This window comes from Myzus persicae, unplaced genomic scaffold (genome assembly GCF_001856785.1).
Source record: "Myzus persicae strain clone G006 unplaced genomic scaffold, MPER_G0061.0, whole genome shotgun sequence".
NCBI classification, from domain to species: Eukaryota; Metazoa; Arthropoda; class Insecta; order Hemiptera; family Aphididae; genus Myzus; species Myzus persicae.
The window spans coordinates 1-26,954 of record NW_019100676.1 but is presented as its reverse complement, the minus strand read 5'-3'; the positions used below and the strand labels follow the sequence as shown (position 1 = coordinate 26,954).

Below are 26,954 nucleotides of genomic sequence, written 5' to 3'. Positions count from 1 at the left end.
GTACTAGAACTCACAGAACATTTGTGGAATCGAAACCGAGAGGTTTATTTTGATTATTACTTTTCATCTTCATTGTTAATTCAAAAGCTGAAAACTGAAAAAACACTGGGCTGTGGAACAATATTCGAATAAATCGAAAAGGGTTACCATCAGAAATGACGTCTGATAAAACATTAAATCGAGGTGACCACGATTCAAAATATTTATAAGATGGAACTGCATTTTTCAAGTGGAAGGACAGAAAGCCGGTACATATCATTTCAAACTTCCATGGATCTGAAACGACAACTGTTACAAGGAAAGAAAGAAATGGCACATTACATCCAGTTTCGTGTCCTACAGCAGTTGCTGATTATAATCGTTTCATGGGTGGAGTAGATTTGGCAGACCGATTAAGGGCATTGTATAATGTGGAAAGGAAATCACGTAAATGGTGGTAATGTATTTTTTTTTGGTCTTATAGACATTATGTTTGTAAACTCATTTATAGTTTATTGTGATTTATTTGAAAAAATAACCGATTTGCAATTTTGGAGAGCCGTTGCACAAGGGCTTTTAACAAATAAGCAACTAAAAAAAAACCAGTCTCCACAAACTCCATAAAACATGAAACGAAGAAAAAATGCATTTTCAATGCCACGAGATGTCAGAACAAGTAATATAGGAGTTCATTGGCCGAGGTTTATAGAAAAAAGAGCAAGATGTGAGGTGTGTAGTTCCAAAGGTGTGGAATCTAGACCATTTTCTATTTGTAATCATTGTAAAGTATATTTGTGTCTCAATGACAAAAAAATTGTATTTTCGAATACCATGAGATGAATTAAATATAAAATTAATATTAATTTTTTTTAATGCTTATATTGTAAGATAATTATATTAGTGAAGGAGAAAAATAAACTATAATATGATGATTTTGAGTTATAGTTTTTTCCACAAACTTCAAAAACGTTTAAAAATTTGTTTGAAGTTTTAACTATTTATATTTTTAAAAAATAACAGTACTAAAGTACGCGGAGGTGGGATACTTATAGCGGTTAAAAAATTATTAAGACCTTTAATCATCCATCCTAAATGTGATAATGTTGAACAAGTTTTTGTGAAAGTTATATTACCAAATAAGGTTAGTGTTCTTATAGCAGGTGTTTATATACCACCATCGGCAAATGTTGAAATATATGAGAGCCATGTTAAGGAAGTTGATATTATATGCCAGTCTTGCATATATGACATAGTCATTGTATGTGGAGATTTTAATTTGCCTGGTGTCAATTGGTATAATAATGGCGAAAGCTTGATATTTAGTGGTACAATTAGTGACAAAGTAAGAGTAATAGGTCACCAATACGCACTACTAAACTTTACTCAAAATAATGAGATCAGAAATCAAAATGGTGCTCTTCTTGACCTTGTGTTTTCAGGCTCCCCTTTAAGTATTGAACCTGCCCTAGACTATATTGTCCCGTGCGACACCCACCATCCAGCTCTATCAATTAGCTGTCCACTTCCAGTCGATACACCAATGCTTAACAATGAACATACATATAGGGACTTCAAACAAGCTGATTTTGGGAGGATTGAATCTAGTATACGTGAATTTGATTGGGATACAATTTTCAATGAAATGTCAGTTAACCAAGCTGCTAGTTACCTACAAAATATTCTTTTAAGTTTAATTAATAAATATGTACCCAATAAAGTCTTTCGTAAATCTAACTTTCCCCAGTGGGTACCAGGTGAACTTAAATCTCTTATAGTTAAAAAAAAAGTGGCCCATAAAAAGTATAAAACTACTGGATCTCAAGTCGACTATAATAACTTTTCCAATTTATGAGCTCAATGCAAATCGGCATCAAAAAAATTTCTCAATGAGCATATAAAAAACACTCAAATTAGTCTAACATCTAACCCAACCAAATTCTGGAATTATGTACGAAATAAAGGAAAATGCTCAGGCATCCCTGAAGAAATGCATCTAGAAAATACACACGTTTCAGGCCCTCAGATTTCGGCATTCTTTGCTTCGTATTTTTCTTCCGTATATAAAACACCTAATACAAAACCAAATGATCTAGATAACCTCACGATAAATCAGTATTCACATCTGCCTTCTAAAGTGTTTCTTTCACGGGACGATATCTCGGAAGTTTTAAATAGCTTATCTAAATCTGATAGTAAAGGACCAGATGGGATAGCAGCACCTCTGCTCTTCCAATGTCGTGAAGCCTTAAACACACCCTTACTAATATTATTTAATAAATCTCTCCAGCAAGGTATTTTCCCAAACATTTGGAAAACAAGCAAAGTCACACCTATTTTTAAATCAGGAGACCCAACTGATATTACTAATTATCGTCCAATTTCGGGGTTACCTCTTATTGGTAAGGTACTCGAATTCTTAGTTCTAAAGAAAATCGAAAGACAATTTAATGTGGTACTGTCCAATGATCAGCACGGTTTTATAAAAGGTCGATCCACGGTCACTAACATGGTTGACTTTTCTACATATGTCTTAGATGCATTTGAACTCCACTAACAAGTAGATGTCATATATACTGATTTTTCGAAAGCATTTGACTCAGTTAATCATACAACATTAATACTTATCTTGGATAAATTGGGTGTGGGAAATCCATTATTATCATGGATTCAATCATACCTCAGTGATAGATTTCAATTTGTTGATTTGCTTAATAATAAATCGGAGAATATTAAGGCAACCTCTGGCGTACCCCAAGGTGGACACCTCTCACCGCTATTATTTAACATTTTTATTAACTCTATATCAACGATTATATCACCTTGTAGAATACTTCTATTTGCTGATGATGCGAAAATATTTTATAAAATACAAACTCCTGAAGACTGTATTGCTCTGCAAGATTCTATATTCAAACTGGTCGACTGGTGTAATTTGGTTGGACTCTCCTTAAACTTCAATAAATGCAAGGTAATGACATTTTTCAGAACACATAATTATATATATTTTGACTACTTAATGTATAATGAATGCTTGCCCCGAGTAGACCAAGTAGAAGATTTAGGATTCACATTAGTACCTTCTTTATCTTTTAGTATTCATGTTGAGCGTATCACTTGCAAAGCGCTACGTACACTGGGTTTTATTCGCCGGAATGCGTCGAACTTTGATCAAGCTAATTGCCTAGTAACATTATATACATCATTGGTGCGGTCAATTTTAGAATACGGCTCTGTTTCATGGTCCCCCTACACTCAGAAAGACATCCAAAGGATTGAAAGGGTTCAAAACCGATTTTTTGCTTTCGCTGGGTATGTTTTAAAAATTACTCACCTTCCTCATGACTACTCATCAATATCAACATTTTTAAATTTATCTAACCTTGAAAGTAGAAGAAATATGTTAGATATAAGATTTTTAAATAATTTAGTTTTGGGGAAAACCGATGCTAGCCGTTTACTCGAAAGGTTTAAATTTCACATACCTAGAAATGGGTCCCGTAGTAAAATAATGTTTGAAATCAGCACTCGTAAAACTAATTATCTTTGCAATGACCCTATCCAGAGAATAATGAGTAAAATTAACTCAGACCCAAGACTTTTGGAATTTTAGTCAAAAATAAAGAGTAAAATAAATCTTGGCACGGACCACACAACGTTAAGTTTTTACTTAATAATAATAATATGTATACCTATTAACTATATCTTTATTTTTATGTTCTATTAGTACTTAAGCTATATTATACTTATAATGTTTTTTTATCACTACCAATTTGTTATCTAATACCTACCAATATTTATGTATTTGTCTATGTTAACTGCCGTTAGGCGTTGAAATAATAAAATAAATAAAATAAAAAATATAATTTAGAAATGTCCTTAATTTCATAGTAAAAATACATTGATTATATGGGGAAAAAAATTGCTCTAAATGGCTGACGGGACTTTTAAGTCCAGACCGTAAATGACTGACGGGACTTATGAATCCCAGGGCAAAAAAAGGATAATGAACTACATTTTTATGTATTTTCAAAATGTTTCCATTTTTAACATAGAAAAACATAAGGAATTGGCAAAAAAAATTAAAAATTTTTTAGTTTTTCTAGGTTTGGTCTAGAAAGGGTATTAACTAAGGGAAAAACAACCACAAGGATACAAGAGATAAAAAAAGACACAATAAAAGTACATTACTTGACCTTACAATTAATCAGGATAGTATTAATAACTGGAGTGTTGAAAGTGAATATACACAGAGCCAGTTTTATAAAATTAAAAAAAATAATGATGATGTATGTTTTCCAATGACATGTTCTATTTGTAAGTTGTATATTCACACATTTCAATGTTCTTGTCCTGATTGCCAAATCAAGTCTATGATATGCAAGTACATTCATTTTGTTGCTTTGAAGTCAATGTCAACAGAAAATGCTGAAGATATAACTACTTCGTCAGAAGTAGATACAGAAAATTCCAATTTTGATGCAACTGTAAACAATCCAAACGACAATGAAATACAAGTTCATATTAAGACATTGGAAAATAAAAAAAAACAATTAATATGCAAGAACAATTTAAAGAAAAGGCTATTAGCCTAGCATATAAGATAACCAATATTAAAAATAATGAATATCTTCAAGAAGCATTAAAAAAATTAAATTCTATCGAAGTATACATCGATGCAACATCAAATAATGACGAGACACTTAGATTTCACTAAGACTACTAATGATGAAGGCGATGACAGTAAAATCAATTATATTATCAATTATATTATATTACATTTTCATTGTGTATAACATTACGAATGACTTCAATTTTAAAAAGGGGACAATTGGATGTCGCTTTGCTGTACATTAAGGAGTCGTATAGTAGGTCACTATAATGGATGTGTCATGTGCTAAATTTGAATGCAGTGATAGGCCAATGTTAATTGATAAAAAAATCATATTCAGAAAATATTAATACATAAAATATTGAATATGTCAAACACAAGAAGAGGCCTATTTGTTCGGACCAAGCCAGTATACAGTGCATATGACTATAGTATAAGTGTATGATTGTTTTCATTATATTGCAACAGCTGCGCACGTTGGCTGTCTGTCGGCTGTGATACTAGCGATATGCTCTTATCTAGCTGATAGTGAGCGGCGTTCGTAGCTCTGACGGTTTTTTTGTATACTTTTTCATGTCTATAATTGTTTTATTTAAAGGCTTTTGACCAAAACCTCAAACTTTATTATGATCATCATTCTTCTTTTGCCGCTTCTCGAGCTGTGTGGTCACGTTTTCCCAGCCAGTGGTGTTACCTTCGTATTCATTGTTCATTCGTGTTGCCATTTCGTATGCATTTTTTTTGTCCTTTTTTATATTGTTTGCCATCGCATTCATCATTCTTTTTACAACCAAAGGTTTCAGTAAGTATCGCTATTATAACAATATAACTTTCTAATTTCCCAATTCAGGGCGGTCAAGGCATACTTAACGAACCACGTGGTTGTGGATTGTGGCATTATTAGTATTCATTTTTTGTCCATTTGTGGTTGTGTTATTCGTTGAACTGGTGGCTCGTTGGTCGTACGTTCTCGGGGTTGTCGCACTTTTTATTTTATACTGTATTATTTTTTATTGTGCAAGTGTGGGCATCCCGAGACGGTAGCGTTCCGGTTTGAAGCCGCCAACGAACACCAGTTCCCAGGTAAGAGGCTTACGAGCCTCATTATTATTATTATTATTAATTTTATTATTTTTTATATACCTTTATGGAGGCCGTTTGTACATTACTATTCATTTGTTGAGCCAGCAGGGCTAGTCATATTATTATATTGTTATTTCATATAATTATATAGTTATTTTATATTATTATACATTGTCATTTATTATTGAGCCATCAGGGCCTATTATATTCTTTTATACAGTATTATATAATATATATTTTTCATACATATTATTTACATATCCTGTAGCGTAGAGGCGTACCTGATTTTTTATAATAAAGGACGTCATATGCGCCAACACTATTACTATATTACCGAAAGCTCTATGGTCGGAAAAATCAAAAACCGCTCACGGATTTTCGTACCGCGGTCGTATACACTTGGTACCCTGGGATAGTCGGACGCCAATTACTATATCACCCAAAGCTTTGTACACTCCAAAATTAACACGCCTCATAGACAATTTTCCTGGCTATAAGAATATATAGTTTAGAAGCTTCGCCACCTTCCGGAACATGGTCGGAAAAATCAAAAACCGCGCATGGTATTTGCACTGTATCGTGTCGTCCATTTCCAATTTCGTTCTTGGTAGAATGGTATAATATTAGGTATATATTAGGTCAACGAATGTAACCACGTATTATGTTGCCATGGTTTTTACATAATTATTTATCTTTTTAAGGCATTTCCTAATAGCGGTTCGGTATATTATAATTATAAAGGTTCACATAACGCTGTATTTTTGGCGGTGTGTGATGCTAATTATAAATAATTTATAATGGTTGATATTGGAGCACCTGGCGGGTGTAGTGATGGTGGTGTATTTAAAGATAGTCTAATTGGGAAAGGTCTTCTTAAAAATACACTACAAATTCCCTGTCCAACGAAATTGTCCTCTTCTACTGACTTGTTTCCATATTGCCTGGTAGGAGATGAGGCATTCTCACTGTTGCCAAATTTAATGCGGCCATATCCTGGTAGAGAAAAGTCTAAACTTCCTTTAAAACAAGTGAAATTTAACCATCGGTATGTAAGTTAAAAGTTGTATAGTTAATGTTTGTTATAAATGGTTTATTATTTAAGTTTAAGTAGTGCAAGAAGAACTATCGAGAATACTTTTTCGTTATTAGCAGCAAGATGGAGGATATTTAGAAGGCCAATTATTGCCAGTGAAAAAACAGTTCATGCTATCATTCAAGCAACTGTAGTGTTACACAATTATGTAATCAGTAATGAGAAACTGAAAGGTATTTTTTGGATACAAAATTAATGTTCAGCAATTATTATAAGTATCTTTTATTTTACATTTTTAGGTACTGACAATTACTGTCAATCAGTTAACTACAAGGCAAGAAAGAAGGGATAATCAATCAGTTTGTTTGTTGCCAGTTCTACAAATGGGATCTAATAACCTCACAAAGGAAGGAAAAGATGTCCGAGAAAAATGTGCCAATTACTACTCTGGAGAAGGAGCTCTTGATTTCCAATATGATATGATATAAATTTATCTTTTTGATGTAATAAATAAAACATAAACATTTGAATTAAAGATTTTTCAGTCTATGTCTCTAATAAGTTATAGACCTAATTGCTTAATAATTCTCTCTGGATTTCAATTTTATATGAATAATATGAGTTTATAAAATGAAATCTCTCATTCTAAATAATTTATTCGGTTCTTGCAATCTAATAATGTATGTTATATTCCGGATTTTTTCTATCTACACTCTACAAAGTATAGATAATACAGAAACAGGCCACAAACAGCATGAACTAAGATCATATTTTATTATCGATATCTTTGATCTTTCTCAATAGGCCTTGTATCATCATTCTGTCTCAATTCGTACAATTTTCTTAAAAATTTTACCCGACAAGCAAAGTTATCATTTCTCTCCATCAGAAATCTACGCCCATCATTACACTTTCTGTACTTGAAGTTCAAATTATGCAAAATAGCTTTAACTGACGTTTTTGAGCCCGGGTAATTTTAAACTAAAATTAAAACTTAACTTCACAATGTTTAAATTCAATAACTTCATCTTAAAACACATCCACTAACACAATTCACTCCACAATACAAAATGAAATTCCTTCCTTCATAACCACATTAAATAATTTTCTCATAACACTACCAAAATCCCGATTTCCGTCCGTAACTATCGAAGAACTCCCAGAATAAGTAAATAAAAATCATCTTGAATCACATCATCAAGAAAAAGAATTCAAACAATCAAATGAACCTAACCCTTTCCAAAATTTAAAAACACTAACACTTCAAAAATGTTATCCTACCACAACACCATTTCAAAAGTACATAAATGCACATTACCCAAATTAATAAAATAAAAAATAATTTTGAAAAATAAATACAAACGAGCTTGCTTGATATGAATTATTGTTGTTTATTATCATACTAACTTTCTAACAAGTAGCTTCCAGCGTCTTATTGTTGCAAATATCACAACTCCGGAGCATAAGTACACCAGACCAAATAGTCAACATTGCAAAAATATGCACTCATATATAATAAACCTTAGGCAATTCTAATGGGACAAATTGTATGGTGCAGTAAAGGCCATAACTTCAAAACTAAGTCCGACCGACAAATTCTGTAAACATTAGTAAGTTCCTAAAAAAAAATGGTGAAAGTGGTAAAGTGCATTTGTGGATTAATTCATATCGTATATTTTTATTTATGAAACATTGGATGTTACTAGAATTATTTATTAAGATCTCATTGAAAATATAGGTATCTTGTATGTGGCACCCATAACTGTTCAGAAAATATCTCAAAGTATCTGATGATGTATTTTTAAATCCTATATGTAATGTTCAACTTTATTTTAATTTAATATTATTTGTTATGGTAGGTCTTTTCGAATTAGACCAACCATCAACACGTTCTATTCCTACCACTATGAAAACAGAATTACAAAATACAAAATGTATGGATAATGATGATGATTTTGAGGGGTTGAAAAAGGCTGTGAGATTTCTAAAGAGGATTACTCACGCCTAATACAATTTATAAAGCCATGTCGCCCAATTCGGGATCACAAAATGAATTTAAGTGAGAGATCAGAAAACATTAAGGATAGTTTCTGGAACCAAGTGTATGTGTAGTTTGAAGGTAAATTATTCCAAATTAATTAAGCTGTAGACTATAATGTAATATTTTTTTAAAATAATTTATAATAATAGGAATTAGCTATAAAACTTAGTAGTATGTTGTACATTTTAAATGAATTATAGTCAACCATTAAAATGTTTTAGCTATGAATATGTTATCAATCACTCATAAATAAATTTTTGATGGATTCATTATATTATATAGATATTGAAAATTACAAATTATGACTCATTTATCATTATTAAGTCGAATGGCAGGGATTACTCAGTATGTTCTTGGTTGACTGATCTGATCTACAGGCAATTGTTGAACGTAGGTGTGATCTTGCAGGTGGATGTTTCTGACCCTATTTACTTCTTCATCATGATTGGCTGGAATGACATAATTGTGATCTCTCAACGCTATTTTAGAAGGGGTATGCTGAAAAGACTTAAAAAATATGAAACAAACAAAAGAAATATAAATCAAAAATAAATTATTAACATAGTTGGTTGTTCTTAAAAAAAACCGTTTTTTTTTCGTGATTGTAAATCGCAGGTAAGTTGCAGATAGATCTATGTAAATACAAAATTAAAACTTATATTAGTATCACAGATAATAATATAATAAAATATATTTATCAACATGTTATAATATATTTACAGTTATTCACTTTACATGAGCTGAAGTTGTTTCAGCTAAAGCCTGTGTTATTTAGGTAATCAAAATAGAGATTAATAACTAATATCATTTTTGGTATCCTCCAGAATAAACTAAACCTGTGTTTCTCAACCTGGGGGTCGCCAACTTATTATTTAGGGTCACAATCGAATGATTTGAATGAATGTGAAAATTAAAAGCTCAAATAATAAAAAAATAAAATCAATAAAATATTATTATATTACATACCTTTTATGAGTATAGATTATTTATATTAAAATGGAAAACACACTATTGTCAAATTTAATGGTCTATAATGATAATCTAAGCGAGTATGTAAAAAATATATATGTAAGTGTCGCTAAAAAATTTAAGTTTAAAAAAGGGGTCACCACAGTAAAAAGGTTGAGAAACACTGAACTAAACTGTAAATTAATTTCTCATAAGTTCAAAATTATTTGATACAACATTAAAAAGTAGGTAATATGATAGATTCTTCACAAGCCAAAAAAATGAATTCCAATCTTCATTGACATAAAATTTTCAGACAGTGTTAAATATTTATTTGAAAATATATTAAATTACAAGGTTTACTCACAGCAAAATTAAAAATAATGAACAAAACCTCTACTTAACATACAACACTGCTTTATTTTAAATTTGTTGTACATTAAACCAACGATGAAGTTTATTCAAAATGTGTAAACATTTATTTACACTAAATCATTAACAGACGGATGAAAAAGTTTTATTAAAAAAAAGTAAAAAGTGGTTTAAGTATGAAGTTTAGATTTTTGATTCTGGTATTACTACTTATTAAGGATACAGATTTTTTTTAAATATTTAATAATGAGCTTATTATTTTTGTGTGAATTTACGGCCAAGTGAAGTATTTAAAACACAAAATTGAAAATTGCATTCCTTAATGATGTTTGGAAATTTAATTTAAGATATAACATCATTGGCTTTGAAATTTATTTTAATACATATAATACATTTTTAAGAATTTATCAACTGTTTACAATTCATAACTGAGAATATATCATCATTTCAAACTTAAAACAATACCCTATTATTCCAAAACAGTAGTTTGAGTTTCATACTAGTGACCCTATAATAATAGGATTAAATTCAGAATGAGTAAACTTAAATAACACATCAAATATCCATAAACATATGTGTAACAAGTGCAATAGAAAAGTTATAGATTGGTAAGTATAGTAAGATGTTCTCGTCGATACCATCAAATCTTACAAGCAGCTCATCCTTTAAAACCTGACCAATAGAATTCATTTCTTTTGGTAATTTATTGATATTAATAAAATTTAAAACAACTTATTTAATGTTTTGATAAAAATTATTTCTTTAGATAAAGTTACTTATTTTTCAATACTTATTTATGTAGTCACTTCATAAAAGATTTTCAAAATGGCCCGGGCATTTTCCAATATAATCCAGTCTTGTGTTTTCAATCAGTTTAACTCTGGATTACCTAAAACTGCAAGTGGCAATAATTGGATCTTTAATTGCAATTAGTCCATTAAGCATGTCATATGTCGAATTCCATAGCGTTGGATAATCCTGCTTGAGTTTTAAAATAGGTGAACCAATTTGTTTTTGATAATCGTTTAATTTTGCCTGGGCGTGCGAACTTCTTTTAAAATACTATACTATGCTTTTTACTTTTGTTAGAGTAGAATCAATACTTTTCAAGCTAGATTGGACAGTTAAATTAACGGAATGTGCAAAGCAAGATAGCCATCTCCAATTATACTTTCTGATTGCTGCTATAATATTAGCAGCGTTATCAGTTACTACAGCAGTAAGTTTATTCAATAAATTCCATTCTTCAACCGTGTTTGGGAGGGCTTAGCCCCTAGAGCCCCCTATGGTGGGAGAATCTTTGACAGTCTGTACATTGTGGGATATCCTTGGAGAGTTTTCGTAGTTCTACTATTATTACGCAATGTAGAAGTCAGTTTAAGAAAAATATTTCAGTAGATGATTTTGATAACAAAACTGCTACGGTTGGTATTGGCGATTTGAATTGGTTTTGTAGGCGTGTGACAGAAGCGACTTCAAATTTAAGTTCTCGAAGTTCGTTATACAAGCTTCCGATGTGTTTATAGAAAGATTTCTAATAAGTACCGATAGTTATTTATTTCATTAAGTTGGTAAGTGTGGTATTCAATTTCGGCCTCATCGAAAAGTTCAGTTGTGGTTCTATTGTCGTCTATCGAGTTTAAATTAATTTTTAGGGCAGATTTAGTATTTGCCATAGAGAAATTGTCAAATGAACGTTTTCGTAATCGGAAATATTATAAACATAAATAGGTGGAATTTTAGGTCTGACCTGTGGTTGCTGAGTATTGTCGTTTTCTGTAATAGTGTGCATTTCACTGGTGTCTTGGAGAGTTAGTAGTAGAGAGAATCTATTTTTGCTAGTGTGATGAGGTGTTAAAGTGATACTGCTAGTTATTTTCTTTGAAGTATCAGGAAGGTTGAGGTCTAGAGATGAAGTATTTTTATTAATAAAATTCAATTGAATTTCAGGCATCGCACCAACCATAAAAAACCGGTCCTACCATTCAAACAGAAGATACCATATGCGATTCAATCGACGTAGTAGAAGTAGAAGATACAACCAATGATATCATGCCGCCCGAAGTGGAATCATTAGACGAAGTCATGTCGTCTCTTCTAGACGACATCAACGAAACATTGTGCAAAGATGTGGATTAGGAATTTGCCTGTGGTGACAAAATATCGCATCTCCTAGAAGCGCCCGGGTCGCCTGGAAAAGATGCGATAATGGATGTCGGACCGAAGGAGCAGGCTGCAGATAATTCAGTAGACGATTAAATAGTGTTAATGGAAGACGTTCCGGTCGATGCTGAAGCTAAAGTTGAGGAGCTGTGTGAACCGACATGCTGGAAACCTCCAGGCTGGCAATCACGGAGGATCGTAGCCGCGGCCCGGAGAGGCGTAAGACGGGTGTGTGGTTGCCTCCGAGGGGAGTAACCCGGAGTTCATGGCTCCCTCCTCCTCGGCCGAGGAGCACAGGGCAAGACGGAAGCACACGTAGGGGATTGACACGGGAAAGTGCACGAGGTAAAAGGCGGTATGTCATCCAAATACGTACCCCAGCCACTCGCGATGAGTTAGCGGTTGTTGGCGAGACCATCTGGTGACTCTCCGAGGGCCCGGCTAACCTTGTAGTGACGTACGTCGACATGGCGCGGTGGCTAGTTGTACCTCCGTGGGCACCGATTCCGCCCCGACAGTACTTCGGCGATGGGAGAGAGGCACAAAAGTGAGTTGTGGAGACGGGTGAGTGATAGAGCTAAGCTAGGAATTGGAAATCACAGCATCGCTGGACCCTTGGAAATTCAATTACGAGTTTCAGAGTAGACCTAGCGCGAAACTTCCGGACGGCCGCCGGATAAAAATAGCGGAAGTATCAGGATCGTGGTGCATCGCAGCGCAGTCCCCTAATGCTCTCCCCTTTTTGCCCGGTGGCGGTCCTATCGGCCTCCGGTATCCATCAATTCCGTAGCAATCACAACTGAATTCGTTAGCCCAGTGCTTTTGTCTCCACCGTCAACGCCATGACAGTCGTCCTCAGCACCAGCCAATCGTCTAGCGCAGTAGTTCTCAATCTTTTTAATACCGGGACCTAAATTTCCCCCGACAATTCTTTCGCGACCCATATTGTTTCACTTTTCAACAATTTTTGGAAAACAAAATTTGTATCATAAATATGTATACATTTTTATTAGGTATTTAGTTTTTTTATAGGTTTATAATTAAAATGAATAAAAATATAATTAATATAATTAAAATGTACTTTTTATAATAAGGTACCTAACATAAATTTCTTGGAATCTATATAATTCAAAAAAATGTTCCCGACCCACGCTTTGAGAAACGCTGGTCTAGCGCATAACATCTCGTCACTAGCCACCCCGCCACTAATCGACAAGTCGCTTGAGCGGCCCTTGTGGTCGAGCCCAAACCAGTCGTCTAGAATCTAGATCTTTCAAACTTATCAATTTTAACATTTCTTCAGTTATTTGAAATGATTCATTTACTCCACGAACGAATATTACAAGTTGAGCTGTATCTGATATATCTGTACTTTCGTCAAATGCAATAGAAAAATATTTGAAATCTTGAATTCGATCGCGTAGTTTTACAATAATTTCGTTTGAAATGTCATTAATTCGACGACATACTGTTTGTCGGGATAAACTTATATTCGAAAATAGTTTATTTTTATCCGGTAAAATATCCTTTGCTACAGCTTCCAAACATTCTTTCACAAATTCACCATCTGAAAATTTTTTTATTTTTTTTGCAATCAAAAATGAGACAGAATAACTTGCTTTAACGATATTAGATGGTTGCTGTAATGCTGAACTAAACATTTTTTGTTGAGTTTTTAATTGTGACATAAATTCCCTGAGCTTCGATTGTTTCACTTCACTACTAAATTTCAAATAATCATTATGTTTAGTTTCATAATGCCTTTTAACGTTATATTCTTTAAATACTGCGACTGTTTCTCGGCAAATCAAACACATTAATTTTGTGTTTTGAATTATAAAGAAGTACTTTTCTTCCCACTCCTTACTGTACTTTCTATTTTCGTCTACTATTTTTCTTTTCTTTGCACCACTCATATTTAAAATATATAATAAAATAATAAAAAAAGTACGTACCTACTTCAATATTTTTCCACACTGAACGCACTACAACAGTCACAGCGAACGGACAGATAATGACTGTTATTAGTCACGTTTTATTTTAACAATACAATTTGCTATATTTCTATAAACTGGTGTCTACTCGTATATATTTTCAGATTAGATTAGAATTATTACTTTTATTGCGATTACGTTGTTAATAATACAGATACCGCGTTGCGCGGGCATTCCAGACTATTCTATCGGCGCAAAAATAATTTTTTTTTTGTAAATATTTGATAAATGTCGCGGGCCGCAAAACTTTCCAAGGCGGGCCGCGGGTTGGCCATCCCTGTAGAGTCTAGATGATTGTCTCTGCGAACAAACACGCCGGGGGTTGTACTCATCCGCCCACGCGACTGGTCGTGGGGACGTATGGAGGTGACCAGTAGCTATTGAGTACAAACCCACATCGCCATCCCGTGTCAATCCCCTACAAAGCTTTTAGTGTCTTGCCTGTTGTTTTTTTTTGTAGTTAAGGTGTTAACTACTACCTGCCGGCATTTTTTTATGGTAATAGAATAATAGATTATACATTTTTTTTTCTTAATGATTTTGGAAAGGCCATGTTTTTGTTCAAACACTAACTATTTTTGTTTTTCAACAAGACCATATTGTGTCAACAATTATTAACTGAATTACAAAACTATTTTTCAACATTTACACTTTGTGTCATAACATTATCAACACTCACGTAGTCACTTTGTATATTTTCGGCTGTAAAATAAAAATACTATTACTAAACAAGATACTGTTTTTTTTTTTAGTACTTAGAGTGGAAGTATTTGTATTTGTGTTTATTTTAACAAAATAATGGGCTCGACGAAGAAAATATATTTAATGACGTTACTGCAGATCTTATTGTAGAAAATCCACCTAATAAATTTGACTTCAATTTTGAAAAATCAGGATATTCTTCAGAAAAGTATAAGGTGACTCGTTTTAGAGAAGTTCATGGTTCAGGTAATAAATATATTTATAAAATGTCTCCTTAACAGATATTTGATATGATCATGAGTAATATGTATCAAAAAATTGGAATTGAATCTAATTTGTATGCTGAACTGCATAATATATCATTAAACACCAACATTGAAGAATTAAAATCTTTTCTGCGGATACTGATATATGTATGGGTTACCACGAGGTACCAGGTATTAGATTGTATTTGTCAAATGATCCAAATTTTTATTGTGATCGAGTTGCATAAGTAATGACAGTTAAACGGTTTTTAAAACTCCTTCGCTTTATTCATCTTAATGACAAATCAAAATTGCTCCAAAGGCAGTCTCAAGAGTTTGACAAACTTTATAAAATTCGTCCTCTGCTATATCATTTACAAGAAACCTATAAAACTATGTACAAGCCGTCAAGACACTGCTGTTTATGAGAATATGGTTGCATTCAAAGGTCGTTCATCAATGATACAATTTATGCCACTGAAACCAATAAAACGAGGCTTTAAAGTTTGGGCTTTAGCTGATTCTCAAAGTGGATTTTTATTAAACTTTGACGTGTACACAGGAAAAACAGATGGTAATGTTCCATATGGTTTGAGAGAAAATGTGGTTCTTTCGCTAACTGATACATTTAAAAATAAATTTTATTGTATTTATTTTGAGAATTTCTTTACAAGTATACCACTCATCTCTACACTTTTAATGAAAAATGATAAAAAATATATGCCTGGTGATATAGAGTATGCACAATCAAAAAACATTAGTGTGATGAGATGGAAAGAAAAAGTTGTAAAACCAAATACATTAATTAGTAATATGCATAATGCATCAGAGTACACTATGATCAACAGAAAAAATAAAAAAGGAGAAAAAATTGCAGTGAAATGTCCAGTAGGTATATCGGACTACAACAAGCATATAGGTGGTGTGGACTAATTCGACCAATATATGGCTAATTATTCAGGTATTGAGGCAGGTTTTAGAAAGTCATATTTTAGAATGCCGAGTTATAGAAACACTGTTTTAGAATTATTAAATTCATCTAAATTGTAATTAGAATCATCGACTATTTAATTATTTATTTTACATATTTAATAATTTTTAAGCATTATATTTATAAATATTATGTATTTTGACATTTCCCGTCTTCCCGATCAAAAAAACAAATAAACAAACACTAATTACAGATTTTTAAAAGTATCATAATTTGTACACTATGTATCGTAAATTCTATTACAAAAAACGACAGTATTTTATTTAAAAACTCTGTATTTATTTCTTTTATTTTCTAAACATCATTTAATATTTTTCTAAAACATAGATTTTCTAAAAGTTACATATTCTAAAATATAGATTTTCTAAATCTTGTCATTCTAAAACTCAGCATTCTAAAACTTGATTTTCGAAAACATGCACCAAATCAATTACCTCAAAGTCTCGTCGTTGGTGGTTGAAGTTATTTTATTAAATGATTAATACTGCTGTTGTAAATTCATTTATTTTATACAAAGAAAGTTGCAATACAATAAAACCAAAATATATTAATCAATTGGAATTCAGATCAAGACTTACTGATGAGCTTATAAGTAATTTTATTTCTAGAAAAAAACTTCCTCGCCTCAAGATAGAATTATAAAAAAAAAAAAAATTAAATTGTCTATCAATAGTCCATAATTTGATAATGTTCAACATTTGCCAACATTTATAATTTATTATAGGCAATGTAAAATGTGCAGTACTAAAAAAAATGAAAGAAAGTCTCATATAGTATGCAAAACTTGTGAGGTGACTCTATGTAAAATTCGTTTTGAACCATACCACAAAAAATAAATATCCAAATACATTACATGTATTTATTTGTATTCAACTTAAATATTATTACCTACAACTATTACAAGAAACATAAATTCTTAAACTATTTTGTTTTTATTTATATATATTATTTGAAGTACAAAAAATGTTATTTTGATATAAATTAACCAATTCATATTTTAAAATGTTGTTACATTGTTATCTTTGAATTATTAGATTTATTATTTTATATTATTTATTATAATATTTTTTCAATTGTTATGAAAGGGATTACAAAAATGTAATTAGTTTTTCTATTCTAAGAAAGAAAATTATTTTACCACAATGATATTATCAAATATTTAAAATATTTACACTATTTGTTGTTATTTCTATTACTAACAGGAACCTAAAGACTTAATCTATTTTATTTTTTAAGTTGAAAAAGTTTGGTTATTTATTTTGTATTAGTATTACATTATATTATATTGTTTATTACACAGTTATGAAAAGGATTACAAAAAATGTTATTATTTTAATTATTCAAAGAAAGAAGTTTTTATTTAGTTAACTTTAATAAAGCTGGTTTATTTTTTTTATTTTTTGTGTAAAATTATAATTATTAATATTCAACATTTATCAACTTTTTAAAGACAATTGTTTTTCTTACTTTTATAAAATAATAACTAGGTATATTTTTTCTTGGTTGTGAAATATAATATATCAATTACCGATGCAGATTTTGTTTACCATAGAATATAGATGGGCAATGGGATACTATTTTCCCACCACTTTTCCAGCTATTGTTATCATATTAACATATTCCCAATATTTTTCCTAAAATCCAAGTACTCCTTACCATATATGTACACATTTCCAGAATCATTGGATGTTTTTTTACGTTCTGCCGTATAAAGGATTAAAAAAACAAAAACTACCGAACATTCTCTGTTTACTTCTTTTCAGTCCCAATTAGATTCAATTTTCTACCAGAAACCACTATATTTAAAGTTGAGAAAAAAATCCCCTACCCCCACCCCCGTAAATATGTTCTAGATCCGCGCCTGCCCAAATACCTAACATACCTGTGAGCTTGGATATTCAATTACATATATTGATACACTTAATGAAATAAATTTGAAGAATTTAAACTGTGTTAATGGTTTTTTGTATTTAAATTTGATACATTTTAATGATTAACTTATTTTAATTAAATCATCAATATTAAGTTTGTATATTTTAGTCTATATTTATATGTGTATTCGTAGAAGTACTGGTATGTTGACTGATGAGAACGTTTTATTTTTCAACTACCATATATTAAACTGGTTTCGGAGGTTCCGAGTTGTATTGAATTATAACAATCAGGTATGTAGTGGCCAAACGTATAAGCTACAAAAACAAAAACAAAAACAAAAATGTGATCATTAAATTATATTGTTAGAACGTTTTTTCTAACTGCCTTATTGGTCGCACCCACTGAACTATATTTATGAAAGGAACGTCGGGACTGAAATCTGGTCCGACTAGGATGTCGCCAAATTTTTCTTTCGTCATGGAAGAAATGATGTATTTTTTTCCCACGATATGTGAATATGTGATTATGATTATCAAATATTTGATTCATAAATATTCATTATTTTCCGTCCATTACAAGGGATAAATTTGAACTATTAGGTACACATATTAAATTATTATAATATTATATGCTATACCTAATTGTCAGTTGGTCACTCTAATACTCCACTAGTTCAGTATACGTACTGTGCGTTGTTTAGCATCCGAAATCCTCCAATTTACATCTTGCATAATTAGCCACCCCCACCGTATATAATGTTGTGCAAATGTAAATTTATAATTCATTGTAAGTATACTATTATTTATTGCAAATAAACACTTTATACTGAATCAAATACTGTGTACTTTATTATTTTATCATATGATCTGTTGACGGTATTTGACTTGTGTCGTTTAAAATATTAAATAAACATTATGGTCTTTAAATGCTGCATTACCTGAAAAGCATAGAAAAAAGTTTTAGTTTTTTTAAAGTAAGTTTTCAAGTTGGTGGTGTGTATACATTGTATACAAAATATTAAAAAAATTATTATATCTACCGATGATCCAAGTTATAGAAATAATAATTTCGATCTTGATGTTACATGTAGAAAGATAGTATTGTATATTCAGGTACCTCATTTGTTTTACAAGTAATGTGGAATGATAAAAAGCTATGGTGTTTCATTCATTTGACTTACTAGTAAATTGAATTAGCCAATAATATCTGACAATTTTGATTTATTTAACATAGAGAAAATTGAAACGTTTACTATCACTACAAATAGAAAAATTAATCGTGGCCGTGATGATGCATTACATAAACATAGTATTAAATATAATTCATTGATCACAACTGTAACTTCTCCAATAATAATGAACATAAATAGTTCAAATATTATTGTAAAAAATAAATAATACATACTTTCATATAACTTTATAGTTTATAGTATAACTAATTTATTTATTTTTGTCAGTAATTGTATACAAATACACTGCAGAATTTATAGTAAAAGAAATTAACAACTGTATAAAATGAAAATATTTCTTGTGAGATGGTCATGTAATAAAGTTGTAAGTTAGGTTAACTGATTTATACAAACCTATTATACATTAATTTATAAGTTCACATAAAATACCTTTAAACCTGACCAGTAAATTATAGGAATAAAATAAAATACTTTAAAAATGTTTATGATTATATTAATTATTAATATCATAGATTAAATAATATTTATTTATTGGTGTAAATTATCAACTGAAAAAAAAACTATAAGTTTGAAGTTATCGATTAACAAATTTTATTAGACTAAATTTAGTTAGATACGGTAAGTACATTTCAGAAACGTATCTTAATGGCGACATCCTACACGGCATTTAACCAATGTAAATTATACCCAATACGCCTCCCAAATATATAGTTCAGTAGCCGCACCTTTTTGAATAACACTATGCGAACATGTTTATCTGTCTACTTGCATCGATTTGTTACTGATTACAGCTAAGGACTAAGATAGAGAGGACTAAAAACAGTATGGTAGGCGGGTGAAGCCTGGTCGGAATAACTACTATTTATTAATATAATATGTATTATTATAAAAACAATTTTTTTAGAAAACTTGTATCATTAGTTAGTTGAGTTTTAATCAAGATTTCCATAGACAAAATTATCAATCCCTACTATTGAAAATGTATTGTGTATTTATGAATAATAATACATTTTGTATATTTTTATAGATTAATAAATTCTAATTTGTATATTTTCTTCGCGCAATTGTATCACATGTAGGAGTATTACATAATTATACACATTATTTTATAATACTGACTTAAAGAAAAAAAATTATTTTACCTTTTAGGTAATTTAAGGTAGGTACCTCTTAATGTCTCCAATTTGTGTAAACTCGGTTACAATAATTAATATAAAGTATTATAATTGGCATTTTTGGGTGTCGTAGTTTTAGTTGTATTGTTTTCAATTGATTTCTTCATCAATTATACAGCGATATGAAAAATCTAAATCGATGACATAGCTCGAAAAATTCTACGAATTTTAGATATAAATTGAATTCCTGTTTTCAGATTATTTTTCTAATCTGTCAATAATTGGTAGTTCACAATTATGCTATCAAAAAGGTAAAACGTAATAACTTACACTTATTAGATTATGTTAGGTTATATACCTAACCAGTAAACATGTTAAATTATATTAAATAGGTATCTACCGCATGAAAAAATGATAAATTTACAGAAAAGAAACCGCAAGCTGAAACTTTAAGTTCCCTGTTCATAATTTGGTATGTAAATGAATTGATCTGAAAAATATAAAATATTTTCAATATTACAAAATTGTAAGTCTTTATAGTATGTAGGAATGTATATAACCCTAACCTACCGTAATATTCATAATTTGTAACAAAGTAATTCTACAACATTTAGCAATAATACCTAACCTAACCTAAGAAGACTAGGTTAGAGCATTAAGTAAATTGTAATACAATTTGAAACTACAAAATATTATGAAATTAACAACTAACCTAACTTTTTATAACTGTAACTTGTCTTGCGTGAACAATTTGTTAATTTAAATACAATTTATCAAGAGTTTTTGATAACAATACTATTGTTTATAATATATTTATTGTATTATTTAACATTAATCATCCATCATAATTAAAATTGTTCATTTCTAAAATATTGTAATGAACCCCTGAATCATATTATAATATAATATTATTCTACATGATATTTTTTAAGACCATCAGGAATAGTGTGTTATACGACGGCGAGACCGTGGAATCCGCAGACACAGGATTTTGATTGTGACACGAAGCGTCGTCGTCAAACACACTATACGGGAGGTCAGGCAGTCATCTTTAGTCTTTATATTACGTCTGAACCGTACATTGTCATTATCCGTAGTAAATAATAAAATATAATTTTTATTCAATTATTTTGAGTACGTTATTTTATTTTTTGTGAAAATTCATAACAATATTTGTAGATAGTTAATTAATATATAATTGATTACAGAGTAAAACAGGTTGTTATAGATAATAGATATGTCAAAACTATTACTATGAATATTTTTAATAGCATGTATTTAAAATAGTATTTACATAAGATTTTATTAATTTTATCAAAAAGTTATTTGAAATTAACAATTTACCTTGAATTATTAAATTTAATTAAACGTTTTTTCAAATAAGAACTAAACATTTTATTCGATTATAATATTGATTTGATAGATGAATAAATTAACATTATTGAATGATTAATATATTTTTAAGTCCATTAGGTAGTAATGAAAGAAATTTAAAAAAAAAATTTTTATAAAAAAATAGGTATCAAAATTGAATTTTGGCCAACTATTCAATTTCAGACAGCTGTAGTCCACCCTCGCCTCAATAAATTTATGGTGTGTTTAATATTAAATGATTTTCAGTAACAACATTTTGATCACTTGGTGTTTTAGACAACAAATAAAAATACTAACAACACTGAATAATATTACTGTTCGATGTACAACATAAAAGTATTAAAAGTATGTAAAAAATAATCAATGTTTTTTCATTAAATATTTTATTATTTTTATCATAAATCTATAATTTTTTTTAATGACAAATGCAGTTCTATATCTTGGTATCATCACGATCTGTTAAGACTTGTATAGATACAAATGATAATGATGATTTCAGTAATTTATTTAGGTATTTTATTCCTTCCTACTATATAGTACATAGATACCCAAATGCTTCTTTTAACTTTTAATTTGTTTTTATAATATTTCGTTCAATATCTGCAATTTTAGCCTACACTTACTCTTTACATAAATATGCAAAATATGTTTATTGACTAAAATAGGTATTAACATACTTACTAACATAATGGTCGAAATATCTAAATTGTTGTTTTTCAGTATATTTCTCAGTGATATTAGAACTGAATTGACGGCCTGTTGAATAAAAATAATACTGTTATTTCGTAATGTATTTCCAAACAAGCAGAGATAAATATATCATTATTTTTGGTGAGAAAAAAAATTTTGGTACTATGTCAAATGTTCGAAAGTCGAGTGTTATACATTTAAGTCTCATAAGAGTCTAAACTACACTATTTTATAATTTCACATAATTTAATATGGGTTAACCCTCTCTAAAAATAAAATATAAGTTAAAAATTTTTTTTTATTTATTTGAAAAATATTTTATTTAACATAACACCTGTCACCTGTATAGAATAATTAAAAGTATAAAATAAAATTATATTTAAAACCATATTTTTCCAAGTTCAATATTATTTGTTAATTATATTATTCTTTGACTTCTTCAAAAACCCCTTGATACCATTGCTGTTTTTTGCATGTGTATGCATTTTAGAATGTCTTTTTTTTTGTTTATCCAATTAAAGACAGCTGGTTGAGGATCAAACTCGTCTAAAGCTGACATGTTTATTTTCACATACAGAGAATCTTTTATTACTGTAGGAGATAGAGAAGATCTTGTTGCAGTTTTTAATAAGTTGTAGTATGAAATTAATCTTTCAACATCTGCCGAATGTGGTTTAGCAGATAGAATGCGTGCCTATGAAAAAATAAACAAATTAATCAGTCACTTCTATACACATTAATTAGTAAAAATTAAAAAAAGAATAAATTTAAATTATTTACCAATTACCACAGCATTACCACACGAATCATTAGATAATACTGATTTTAGAAGATTAGATGACAATTGTTTATCTTTTATACATGATATCAAAGCAGCTTCTTTATAAGACGCAATAAAATCAGCCAATTCAAAATCAGGGCAGATCACTTCATGTGCTTTTTTAAGTTCTTCGTCACTTATTTCATCACTTACTTTTCCTAAAGCTTTCAATAGAAGCCATTCAGATAAATCAAGACGAGTGTTGAGGTAATTGACAATATGTTCAATTACATAATTTCGTATTGCAAGAAACGAACGTTTATCAGATACATATGAATTATGTTTCTTTCTTCTCGATTGTTGACTTTTATCAAATAATTCAATGTTGTGCAGTATAATAATATTTTTATCAAATTCTGGATTATAAGTTACAATTGTGTTTTTTTTGAACACTTACTCCCATCCACCCAATAAAGACAAGATAAATTCAGAGTGGATCAGAAGCCAGGAATACAAAAAGATATACATATTCTGACATATTATCTTTTTTACAACCTGTTGTAAAGAAAAGAAAGTAAGGATATATATTATTCCGATATATTTCGCTTTATATATGAATTATTTTTTTTATTAATGATTATGTTTATTAGAACTACTGGAAATATTGAGACTCCGACATGCTCTTCTGATAATGCGATCTCTACAGACGATCACGGTGATAAAGGGCAATGTCAGTTAGATGAGCCTGCAGCGGAATCAGTGCACGAGGAATGTGATGGGCCAGTATCGAAACAACAAAAAAGAAAAAAAGAACAGATTACGCCTTTCAAAAAAATTTATTACATTTAATGAAAAACCCACCCATACACATCATAACCTGAAGATTTTGATGCTGACAAATCCTTTCTTTTATCATTTTTACCGGATTTAAAAAAAATTAACGAAAACCAAAAATTAGAGCTGAAAATACAATTTATGCAGTCAGTAAAAAATATTCTAAATCCTTCACAGGCTCATTCTTTTGAACATCATAAACCAAATCCACATCAATTTATTTACTATCAAAACGATGGTTACTCTCCTAACTCAGCCAATTATAGAAATAATCATCAACAATTTCTTCCAAACTTTCAAACTGATCTCTCTCATTCATATCATTATTCTCATACATCACCTCACCCATCGCCTCAACTACATTCCTATCCAGGTTCTCCTAACGTTGATGTGAATCATAGTAATTTAAGTAGTCAAGATGAAAATTCTCACCACACTATATAACAGTTTTTTTTTTAACATTAAGTAAGTAAAATTTGAAAGGATTTCCTCATTTTTTAATTATTTTATTTTATTTTATTCATCTATAATTTATGTATTATTATAATATTTTATTAAATATTCTGTTTTAATATCTTTAAATTTCACTTACTATATTTTTAATGATTTGAGGAAAAAAATTTTAATTATAGTATTTAAATACAGTAGAAAACTAAAAAAATATAATTTATTTTATGATAAATGTATGACAAGCAACATGTATTGATTATAAATAAAGAAATCAGAATTTTTAAATAGTCTACTATAATTCTTAATATGTATATTAAAAATATTTTTTTTTTTTTATGTTACCTTGTTGTGAGGTGAGTCTTTTTCTTCTGCAGAAACGGGATTGCGAAATGGTGTAATTTGTTTTGTTATATATGGACGCACATTCTGTAATATTCAAAGAACTTCTGTGGATACTGTCTTATGTCCAAACAAAATTTTTTAAAACGCTCATTATCTTCGCGGCTTTTATTAAATGAATGTACCCAAAATTCTCTTTCTTTTCTTGGAGAATTTATATACCCAAAAGAGTCTGCGATTAATATCACTTGCAAAGAACGCATATAATAATTGTAATCCATCCTACTCAACATAAATGTATTAGTTAACTTAAATAGAGGTAAATGAGTTAGGTAAATATTATAAGGATTTTTTTTTACAAATTTAGGTTAATTACTATCAATTATAATGGAAATCGAACTTACTTTTAATCTTCTTACTTCTGATGAAAGATGAACTTAAATACAAAATCGAACTTACTTGTGATATTATAATATATTATAATCACTATGCACAACCCACGTGAACAACGGAAATTGTACAACTGAGAGCATAAAACCGCTTGAAGTGGGACACGAATTTACCGCGCAGTAGCTACCACGTGGTTTCGTTCATAAATATCATCACATGTGTATTTATGGAACGTGACACACTTGGGCGTTTCCACCGCGTTCTACCGCTAGCCGCCGCACAACGCCGTTTCGTGTCGCGGTTTGACGGCTAGAACTATTTTCGACCGCTCAAAATAAAAACCAATGGTTTTCAATCACATGCACCACACTACAGCGGTAGCAACGCGCGTTTTCCGTGTAAAATAAATATTATCAATTTATTCAAAATGAGTTTTTTCGACACTGAACTTTTTATTGTGGAAGTCGAAAAACAAGAGTGCCTTTGGAAAATGAATTCCAAAGAGTATATGGTGGACCGCTATGTTAAAGCAAAAGCCTGGGCCAAAATTGCTTCAAACATGTATAATGAATGGGAAAGTTATAACAAAGAAGAACAAGAACTTAAGAGTAAGTTTAAAATTTTTACATATTTATTTTTTATTTTTTATATACATATATTAGGTATTACTTATCCATGTAATGACATTACAATTAGTAATTATAATATTATAATTTGTTAGTTTTTAAACTGTATACTAATATTAATAAGATTTATTTCTTCAATTTTTCTCTTTTCTTCCTGTCTTTTTTCTTCCCTGAGCGTTTTGTTGGTTTCTATTTTGCTCACTTTGAATCGTTCTAGATTTTCATCCGTTGGGTTTCTTAGCGCTATTTCTCTCAATTTATTTCTTCTATCTACAGTTTCTTTGCACTTTACATTAAACCAGTTTTTCTTTTTGCTATTTTTTCTAACTCATAGGCAGTTTTTTGCACTATTTATCACTGTCGTCTTTATTTTTATTTTTTTCTACATTCTCATCATTATTTTCGTTATTTTCATTATTTAGTCTTAACATTTCATGGTGCGTTGTATGAGCGAATTCATTCGAGACACGTTCTTCCGCATTCTTTTCAGCACAACATTTTTCTGAGGTTTTCCTTTCTTTTTTCTTCAATGTGCCTACCGATAATCTTGTCATAAATTTTGCCATGGCTAAATAATGAACAGAATCTGCATCGGCACCCCTATAGGTTCTGATGTTTTGTATGCATCCTTTGTGTCTATTTTGAATCAGTACATGATCTATTTGATTTTTTACCACTTGGTTTGGGGCTACCCATGTCTGTTTATGGATATCCTTTCTAGGGAAATATGTACTACTTAACAGTGCTGTGCTTAGATAATTTTTTTGTATCTAGATATAGATAAGATATATGAACTCAAAATATATCTAGATAGAGATAGATAATGATAAATTAAAATATATCTAGATATAGATACAGATAAAATCAATTTTATCTGGATGAAAATGAGATGATTTTTTATAAATAATATTCTTAAAATATGATTTTGTTAAATTTTATTTTTATATTAGGTTTGTAGAAAATATTAATACAATTATGACTTATGACTATATATAATTTTAGTTTAAATTACTAATAACTATTTGTAAAATGTATTAAATAATTAAAATGATCATTCCAACAACAATGTCAATACTTACTCCGTTTTCTGAAAAGGAAGATTAGTTGTGGTCTTGTGGATATAGAAGCCAACTGATGGCAGAATACATTGTA

At 30.1% G+C, this 26,954-nt stretch overlaps 1 protein-coding gene across 1 annotated transcript; it reads left to right on the top strand.

Annotated features, from left to right (window-relative positions):
• The first annotated feature begins 15,601 nt into the window (after positions 1-15,601).
• On the top strand, positions 15,602-16,102 carry LOC111040558. The gene has a single exon (XM_022324496.1). It carries the CDS (start codon positions 15,602-15,604, stop codon positions 16,100-16,102), a length of 501 nt encoding a protein of 166 aa, XP_022180188.1.
• Positions 16,103-26,954: the final 10,852 nt, after the last annotated feature.